Consider the following 9,987-nt stretch of genomic DNA (forward strand, 5'->3'; position numbering starts at 1 on the left):
ATGTAATAAAATAAATTGACATAACAAAAAATATTATAATTTAAGCATTTTTAAATTCTAATTATTTAAACAATGAAAACTTGACAATTTTGTCACTTTTCATATTTTTCTGCTGGCTTTAAATTTCTCAGTCAAGTCTACACAGATTCCGATAATCAAATTTTTGAAACCTATTTCACATCAAAAAATATACAGACTGATTCATGTGGAATGGATTTTGTGTTGAATTTTATTTTTGTACACCATTTTCATAGAAAACTCTCACAAATCAAATTAATTTGATTTCATTGAATTACCACAAAGTTAATTAAGCTTCATTTCCGTATTTTTATTGACTTATTCAATGTTGCAGAACCGGAACCAGTAATTTAAATTAAATTGTGTTGTAACGTAAAAAAAACAAATTATTAACTTTTGTACATTTGTTAATTTATTTATCTTGCTAGTAACTAACACACTTTTTTGTTTTGTTTCTTTGTGTGTTTTAATTTGTTGTTGTTGTTTTTTTTTTTTTCTTCTTTACTTTAACCTCATTGTATATAGTGTTCTGTATGTATGTTTGATGTAGGAGGGTGAGCACGAAGAGTCTCTCAAGGCCTTACGCGCCGCCCCACAAGATGTGGTAAGTATTTTCTTCTCACTTGTAGTTTCTTTGCATTTTTTTCCACCTAACACCATTATTATAATTTTGTAAAAAACATTTCATAATTAATATTTACAACAGTTGGAAGATATTCGTCCCATGGAAGGTATACAAGAAGAAACTTCCAGTGAGAGTAGTGAGAGCGATGATGATGGTGAAAGTCCCGAATTCGTCCCATCAGCATGGGACAAATATGCCATACCAGCAAAATCTGCACTAAGATCTCCTGAAAAAACACTAGAAAAGACTGAAAAAGTACGGTAACGAAGTTGTATTAAAATATTTCATATAGTTGTTTCAGAAAAAATCAAAAGGTGTTTGGTTCAAAAAACAAAAATATCATTGTGTTTATGAATATCCACGAGAACCTGAAAGTCCTGTACTTCAAAGTTTTGATTTATGGAAGCCACAGTCCGATTTTAGTTCCTTTGACGGTAAGAGTCACTTTTTTGCATGGTATTTCCTTCATTGCCATCTTATACCAACCATGAAATATATTTAAAAAACCTTGTAAGAATATTTTTATACAGGGTGCGCCAGAAAATGACATGCAAGGTAAGGTACTAAGAACATGGAAAAATGTGTAAAAAAGTCTAAAAATTTTGAAGTTATGAGAGTTTAAATTTTGCACTTTGACTCCAAGCTTCCAAGTTTTTTTGCTGCAGAAAACAAGGAAACTGTGGCTTACTAAATGATTATAAAAAAAAACATATACAAGATCATCAGTATCATTAATAGACATAAAAAATGTCAAATGTCAAAAAATAAATGTAAAAAATTTCTGACACACCCTGTATTGTCAAAAAATGTTCTTTTTATCAAATAATAAGTCCTGAAAATAACATACGATTTTATGAGTAAAATTTAAAGTTCCAACTAACTGAACTTATTTAGGTATTGTGAAAAAAATGAGTTGGTAACACTACTTTACAACGTTTTTTACCCTATGTTACTGAAGTGGAAAAAACGTAAATCCCAAAAATCTCCAAAAAAATACAAGAACGAGTGAAAAAAATGAATTTTTATTTTTTTTTAAGAAAAATTTTTAATAATCCTTAGTTTTATTATTGGTTGCCCAAGAAATTTTTTAGTACTTTTCTAAATTGCAAGTAGTTTTGTTTCCCGGAGCCCGTTCATTAATATACAGGGTGTAACGAATTCCAAGTTGCACAGTTTAATAGTTAGAGGGCGCCAAAGTTGAAAAATAATTTTTGTTTTTCTTTAATAACTTTTTAATGGAATAATCGATATTTATTTTTGTTGTTTGGTGGTATTTGTTTATTTTTAATTCATAAATATATAATAAAATAAATTAATCACACCAAATTAGATGTTTTTCTGATTGGTTGTAGGTAATTATTATTGTAATTTTTTATTAAAAATTTGAAAAATTATTGATAATATTTTCTTTCATTTGCTGTTTTTTAACATTACAATAATGACATTGTCTTATGCAACTAAATTTTATAATTTCTTTATCTTTGATAATTTTTTTAAACAATAATTTTTAATAAAAGTGAAACAAGTACCTACCAAATTATTAAAAAAAAAATATGGGTTTCAATTTAGAATTAGAAAGTTGAATATAGCCCAAAATATAACCTATGACCTACCAATTCTAAAATTATCAGCCATTTTATTTATTTTTTTAACTTTTGAAATCGGACCATAAATAAAAATTCTACAGCGCCTGTCGTTTTTTAAAACTCACACTTATTATTGTTTTTAATACTGTGTTAAAAATTTTTAGATTTTAGTTTCTTTATCTATCTTTGTGTTAGTAATGTAATTAATTATTATTTTAAACAAAAAAAAATTAAAAAATAAATGAAATTAAGCCAGATGAAAAAAATGATTTATTCTCAATTTGTTTCCATTTAATTTTTTAAATAAAACAAATTTTTTGATAGTTTTTCTTGGCCTCATTTTATTATGAAATATACATTTTTGTGGTTCATACCTGATATTCGGGGGGCCAATAAACGGCATTCAAAATCACTGTTTTCTCAACCCAAAAAATTAAAAAAAACTACGGATTATTTTGAATTTTGTTTAATTGTTGAGCCTTAAATAAAAATGAGAAATTACGACTAAAATTTTCACGAAAAAGATGAGAAATTTATTTACACAAATTATTATTTTAAACAAAAAAATATATAAAAAAGTAAATGAAATTAAGCCAGATTAAAAAATGTAAAGTAGTGATTTATTCTCTCTTTAATTAAAACAAATTTTTTGATGGCTTTTCTTGGCCTCATTTTATTGTGAAATATAAATTTTTAGTGGCTCATACCTGATATTCGGGGGCCTAATAAACGACATTTAAAATCACTGTTTTCTGAACCCAAAAAAAATAAAAAAAAAACTACGGATTATTTTGAATTTTGTTTAATTGTTGAGCTTTAAATAAAAATGAGAGAAAATTACGAAAATTTTCACGAAAAAGATGAGAAATTTATATATACAAATTATAATTTTTCTAATTTTTTTTTTAATGAAAAATTAGTGCGGCGGAGTAAAAATTGTTTTGAATGTTGAGCTTTTCACAAAAACAAGAGAAAAAACCTAATTTGCAATGTTTTTTTATACAAAACACTCTTAAATCCTTACTAAAGTGAGAGGAACTAGAATTTTTAAGAAAAACATGAGATAAAAAAGCAATTCGGTTTTTTTCTCTGTCATTTTTTAAATAAAAATCATTTCATCCCACTCCTAACTTTTCCATATTGTAGACTGGGAACTAGATGGCACTGATTCTTGCGTTCCTTCTGAAACCCAGGACGATTTCGACTTTTCCCAAAATTACTACCAACCGAAACCTAGTAAATGTTTAAATTTGTATCAAATGCCAAAATTGAAAAATTATTTTTGTTTTTCTTTAATAACTTTTTAATGGAGTGATCGATATTTATTTTTTATGTTGTGGTGGTATTTGTTTATTTTTAATTCATAAATAAATAATAAAATAAATTAATCACACCAAATTAGATGTTTTTCTGATTGGTTAAAGGAATTTATTATTGTAATTTTTTATTAAAAATTGGAAAAATCATCGGTAACATTTTCTTTCATTTGCTGTTTTTTAACATTACAATAATGACATTGTCTTATGCAACTAAATTTTATAATTTCTTTATCTTTGATAATTTTTTTAAACAATAATTTTTAATAAAAGTGAAACTAATAGCTACCAAATTACTAAGAAAAAAATATGGGTTTCAATTTAGAATTAGAATGTTGAATATAGCCCAAAATATACTACCTATGACCTACCAATTCTAAAATTGTCAGCCATTTAATTTCTTTTTTTAACTTTTGAAATCGGACTATAAATAAAAATTCTACAGCGTCTGTCGTTTTTTAAAAATCACACTGTATTATTATTGTTTTTAATACTGTGTTAAAAATTTTTAGATTTTAGTTTCGTTATGTATCTTTGTGTTCGTTAATAATGTAATTAATTATTATTTAAAAAAAATGAAATTAAGCAAGATGAAAAAAATTTTAAGTAGTGATTTATTCTCAATTTGTTTCCATTTAATTTTGTAATTAAAACACATTTTTTGATACTTTTTCTTGGCCTCATTTTATTATGAAATATAAATTTCTGATATTCGGGGGCCCAATAAACGACTATCAAAATCACTGTTTTCTGAACCCAAAAAAATTTAAAAAAACTGGATTATTTTGAATTTTGTTTAATTGTTAAGCTTTAAATAAAAATGAGAGAAAATTACGACTAAAATTTTCACGAAAAAGATGAGAAATTTATTTACACAAATTACTCTTGATTTTTTCTGATTTTAGTGCGGCGGGGTAAGAATTGTTTTTTTCACAAAAAAAAAACGTAATTTGTAATGTTTTTTTTAATACAAATCACTCTTTAATCCTTACTAAAGTGAGAGGAACTAAAATTTTTACGAAAAACATCTGTCATTTTTTAAATAAAAATCATTTCATCCCACTCCTAACTCTTCCATATTGTAGACTGGGAACTAGATGGCACTGATTCTTGCATTCCTTCTGAAACCCAGGACGATTTCGATTTTTCCCAAAATTACTACCAACCGAAACCTAGTAAAAATTTAAATTTGTATCAACTGAGTAGCATAGCAGACTTTAATTCAAGTAAGCTTTCATTTTCCCTCCTCACACTTGAATGATCAAACCTGTTTTAGGCGAATCAGGAATGGACGATGAATTTTTCATAAGTAGTTCATCGAAACCCTTCGACATGATCACCGGCTTGAGTTCACAATTCTTCCCTGGAAATTGGAGCGATTTCACCACCAAAACCACCGAAAATGCGACCCCAGATAGTGGAGTTGAAGACATCACCCCTAACGAATTCACCCAATTTAGAAACGTCAAATCTCTAAAACAATTAGCCTCCGAGGCGGTAAAAAAGAACAAAAAAGAAGAAACCCGAAATCATGACATGTTGGGCGGTTTGAGACACACTCGAAATAGACTAAAACTTGATTTACCCCCCAGTCCGAGTGCTTTCACGTCGAATAAAATGTTTAGTATTGAGCCGGTGATCGATCCGGTGATTCACCGAGAAAAACCGACGTTTACAACGTTCGGGAAAAGTCGGTTTTTAGTACAACATGTTGACACACCACCCGATGATGAAGCAAATGATAGTAAAAACGTTTCATTTGAAGCTTTACCATACAAACCGCTCCAGAAACAAATAATCAAAGAAGATTTTAATACGAGTAGAGAGAAAAACAAGGTGGAAATTGTGAGAGGAGAAGCGAGTCTCTTAGATAGTGCCGACGAGGATAGTGGAATTGAATCAAGCACTCTTGAAAGAAAACTAACAAATCCTGTTTAAGTTTGTCTTACCATTTTTTTCTTTAATAAAACTTGATCAGGTCCTTTGATGCCTTAAACTGAAAAAGGCAGGCTAGATAGAGAAAATTAGATTAGCGATAGAGAAAATCAGCTTTAAACCACGAGTTTTTCATTCTTTCATTAACATGTTGATTACTCTACTTTTGTGATATTGTTTTTGTTGAAAACGTCTAGACTGTGCGAAGAAACATGAGTTTACAAAACTTGCCTAGTCTAGATGACGGAAATAACTCGATGTACAAACTTAAATTTGGCGTCCAAGTGTTGTAGTTTTGTAAACACTCAGTATTTGTATAGACTTTCGTTATGTTACTGAAATCAATCAAATTAACGTTTAATGTTAACTCATTTAAATTGTGCCCCTTAATATATTGTGGTTAATAAGATTTATTTTTTATTTTGTAGATAATTGTTGTAGAATATGTCCGTATCGGACCTAATAATGTGATCGGCTATTCATATTTCTTGTACTTGTAGTAATTGTATTGTAATATACTGTAGTAAGTTATATTAATAAACATTTTATTCAGAATTTTTTTAAGATAATATCCAGCACCCTTTATTTCCTATTTCACTAAATAAAATCACAACCAGATACAAGTTTGTTAAATCTATAAAAATAATCCACTCAGTCATTTATATTAAATTTCCTTTTTTCCATAAAATGACAAGACCTTGAAGATCACTTGTGGCCAATAAGGACTCATCATAATTAAAACTTATTCCTAAAACAGCACTTGCGTGTCCTTGTAATGTGTTGACTACTGCCCTATTTCCCACTTTTTCTACATCAACGAAATAAACACTGCCATCCTCGCTTCCAGTAACTGAAAAAAAATTAATTCTGTAATTTAAAGTTGCGGAAACGGTTTTAACATTTATTTAAATTTTGTAAAATAAATAATTTCTTAGATTTATTACATTTTCCGTTATTTTCTTTAATTCTTAGTGGAGATATAAACCGTCTTGTTTCTTGAAATCAGCGCCCAAACAGACATAGGAATCAATGATAAAACATTTTAAAATCTAAAGATGTTGAGTGAATAGTTATTAAATTTTTATTTTTGCCCACTTTTTGTTTAATTTTTGTTTCATCATCCTTGACATAATGATTTTGTTCATCTTTATAGTCAACTCACTATTTTTTTAAACAATTTTGAATACAGAGTGATCAAAAATGATTGTTTGAGATGGCCATTCTGAATTTTATTTTTTAATGGTACCATTTCCGGTTGTTGACAGCTTGACACTGACACTTTTATTTGCATTAAAAAATTGAAGAAAAGTCATCATACACAATAGTTCACTGAAGGCTGAATTTAACAGAAAAATGCAGTTTTTTGTTGATTTCCGTTTAAAAAAAACAGACTACCTATACCGTCCTTGACGGAAAAGTTTTTGACATTTGACATTTTCTTATGTCTTATGATCTTGTATACCCATGTCTTTTTATAATTATTTAGTAAAGGTAAAAAATTTTGTGAATAAAAACCACAAATAACGTTAAACGTAGTTACAATTTAGGATACAGCTTCCTTGTTTCCTCTGTTAATAGCCTGTAGTAAAACTTCAATTTTTTTAACTTTGATAATTTTTTAAACAATAATAATTATTATTATTTAAATATATTGTACAAGACTGTACCCAGAAAACTAATACTTTTCAAATAATGAAGAAAAAAATATAGGTTCTAATTTAAAATTAGAATATACAAGCTGTTTCAGCGAGTTGAAAAAGTGACGTTTAAATGGTAAAATTAAAAAAAAAACTGTATAGGACATTGATAGTTACTAATCAATCAATACTAATCACCTAAAATTATTTTCAACCATACAGCATGTCCCAAAAATAAGTTAGGATACAAACTTGTATTTTTTTAATGAAACATTGTATGTTTCTTGGCATTTTTTGGATGTAGCCTTTTAAAACAATGTTTTTACTTTTATTAGTCGATTTCGCTTAGTTTTAGAAATAAGAGGGTTTTTTTGACGAAAACATGCACTTTTTACAAATTTATTACATAAAAATTAAGACAGCTAGAACAATTTTTTTCTTATTTCTGCAAAGAAGAAAGTACAGAATTTAAAGTTGTAACAAATTTTGGGTGTTTTGCATTTGTAAAGATTAAAAAATGAAGAGATTTCTTTAAACTTACAAAATTTAAATGAACACCCTACTTTTCATTTTTGCATCTAATAGATTGATAAATTGTCTTTCTAAAAAAAATAACTTTTAATGTCTAAAATTAATAAATGAAAAGATATCTAACATTCAATATTAATTGTAGCAACAATGCCTATCAATATCTGAGCACAAATAGTGCTCAGATATAAACAATCCGGAGATTGTAAAAATCGACATAAATACGGAAATTCGAATTATTTTATTATAAAAATAAAGAATAATGGATTTAGTGATCATTAAGTGATATTTCTTTCATATCTTTTGCAACTGTGCACTTTTTGGCTACTGAAATAATAGTAAACACCTAAAAGTAAATAATTTTAGAAAGACAATTCAATAATGTTTCAAATGCAAAAACAATAAATAGGGTGTTTTATTTAAATTTTTTAAGTTATCGAACTTTTAACAAACGCCTTCATTTTTCTATCTTTGGAAATGCAACACACTAAAAAAATGTTACAATTATAGCTTCTTTGCGGTAGTAAAAAAAATATTTCTAATATCTTAGTTTTTGTGTAATAAATTTTTAAAAAGTGCATGTTTTCTTCAAAAAAGCCGTCTTATTTTTAAAACTAAGCAAAATCGCCCAATCAAAGTTCAGTTAAAGTTAAAAACATTTTCATAAAAATCTACATCCAAAAACGATAAGAAACGTATGGTGTTTCTTTTAAAAAAACACAAGTTTGCATTGTAACTTATTTTTGGGACACGCTGTATAGTTGAAAATAATTTTAGGCGATGAATTAGATTAGTATCTATCAATATAATTTCTAATATATAATTTTTTTTAATTTTACCATTTAAAGGTCACTAATGGACTTTTTCAACTTGCTGGGACCACCCTGTATGTAGCCCAAAATGTACCATTGAAGTCAAAATATACTTGTACAGTGTGTTGCTGTAGACACTTCTAAAATTCAAATTTTGACTTAGACACTATTTTTGTATGTAAGTCGAATTTGTCATAATTTTTGAGTAAAGGTTAAGTATTTGTAATGGTAATGTCAAATATGTCATATGATTCTTAAATAGGCATTAAATCGGTTCTTAAAAACAAGTTTTACGAATAAAATCATAAATTTATGACTTTGTGATAGACTGCGTTGTCTGAGAACTTTGACATTTTGGATTTATATTTTTACAAACTGTCACCTTACTATTTCATAATCATAGCTTGCTAACGCAATTAATTATGTTTCTTCAAGCCAGATTTAAACAATTAAAATTTTGCTGTACCAGTATATTTTGACCGCGATGGTACTATGACTTTTATAAAAATTCTAAAATTGTCAACTCATACTATATTAAAAGCCATTTAATTTAAAAGTTATTTAAAAAATCAAGACGGTTATTGCTGTGTTAACAAGAATTAAAGAAAATAACGTAAAATGTAATAATTTGAAGAAATTTTTGAATCAAAATTATTATTTGTTTGTACAATTGGGGACACGGAATTTTGGAGACCAAATTAAAAAAATGTCAATGTAAGCCACGCTTTATTAATTGTCATAATGATTGAAGTTTAAAATTTGAAAATGAGTATTTTCTTACCAACACAGGCCCCTTGACGGAATGACATAATTGGACAGAAAGTTGACCTCACAATGTGTTTTTGTTGTCTATTTTGGAAACTTTTTTTCAATTGTAATGTCCCTTCACCGTCTAAAACACTAGAGGATTTCAGTGAAAATTATAACTGAAATAAATAATTTACCTAAACAAACAAAACGAATTATTTGTCGCATTTACAAGAAGTAAAGGATCACGAGCTTCTCTACTGATCCAAGCTCTGTAACTCAAACTGGTAATTGAACAATTTGGCGACAACAAGATTTTCTTTGTTTTACAAAGAGCTCCGTTCAATTCGCAAAATAATGATACAATTTCCCCCTAAAAAACGCAATTTAACTTTTCTTTTAAATTTAAAAAAATTATACCTTGTCATTTCCAACCCAAAATATTTTTCCACTGTTATCTGAAGCTAAACATAAGACGTTTCCGCCGATTTTACAAGTGTTTTTCATGAATCTACCAGTCGACACATTGGCGATTTTCAGTTCTCCTCTACTATTACCAGTCTGGAGTTTGTTAAGAATTGTTAGTTTAAAGAAACCACGAAAATAATTTTTGATTTTTAGAGGAAATATTATACAGGCTGCGCCAGAACTAGGTAAGATACCAGGACCAAATGTTTAAAAAATTCTAACTACAAATTTCGAAGTTATGGGAGTTCAATGTAATCTAATTTTATCTATCTAATTTTATAATTAAATAATTAAATTATATTTTTTTACATCAAT

At 27.5% G+C, this 9,987-nt stretch overlaps 2 protein-coding genes across 6 annotated transcripts in view; one reads left to right on the top strand and one right to left on the bottom strand.

Moving 5' to 3' along the window:
- The window catches only part of LOC123007849, a 43,327-nt gene extending 37,292 nt beyond the window's left edge, over nucleotides 1-6,035 (top strand). The window contains exons 12-16 of one of the 4 annotated variants that reach the window (XM_044403333.1): nucleotides 569-622; nucleotides 725-898; nucleotides 945-1,077; nucleotides 4,631-4,771; nucleotides 4,822-6,035. In XM_044403333.1, the coding sequence (XP_044259268.1) occupies nucleotides 569-622; nucleotides 725-898; nucleotides 945-1,077; nucleotides 4,631-4,771; nucleotides 4,822-5,483 (1,164 nt within the window). In that variant the 3' untranslated portion in view covers nucleotides 5,484-6,035. Of the gene's footprint in view, nucleotides 1-568; nucleotides 623-724; nucleotides 899-944; nucleotides 1,078-3,375; nucleotides 3,495-4,630; nucleotides 4,772-4,821 lie in introns of those variants that run through there. The other 3 variants (XM_044403357.1, XM_044403349.1, XM_044403341.1) reach the window with 3 other exon arrangements.
- The window catches only part of LOC123007876 (WD repeat-containing protein 13-like), a 12,050-nt gene continuing 8,071 nt past the window's right edge, over nucleotides 6,009-9,987 (bottom strand). For both annotated transcript variants that reach the window (XM_044403376.1, XM_044403367.1), the window contains 4 exons: nucleotides 9,625-9,765; nucleotides 9,402-9,577; nucleotides 9,239-9,357; nucleotides 6,009-6,330 (listed from right to left, as the gene is read on the bottom strand). In XM_044403376.1, the coding sequence (XP_044259311.1) occupies nucleotides 6,140-6,330; nucleotides 9,239-9,357; nucleotides 9,402-9,577; nucleotides 9,625-9,765 (627 nt within the window). In that variant the 3' untranslated portion in view covers nucleotides 6,009-6,139. The remainder of the gene's footprint in view (nucleotides 6,331-9,238; nucleotides 9,358-9,401; nucleotides 9,578-9,624; nucleotides 9,766-9,987) is intronic.

This window comes from Tribolium madens, unplaced genomic scaffold (assembly GCF_015345945.1).
Source record: "Tribolium madens isolate multiple individuals breed KSU strain unplaced genomic scaffold, Tmad_KSU_1.1 Scaffold_11;HRSCAF=98;Tcas5.2_LG3b, whole genome shotgun sequence".
NCBI classification, from domain to species: Eukaryota; Metazoa; Arthropoda; class Insecta; order Coleoptera; family Tenebrionidae; genus Tribolium; species Tribolium madens.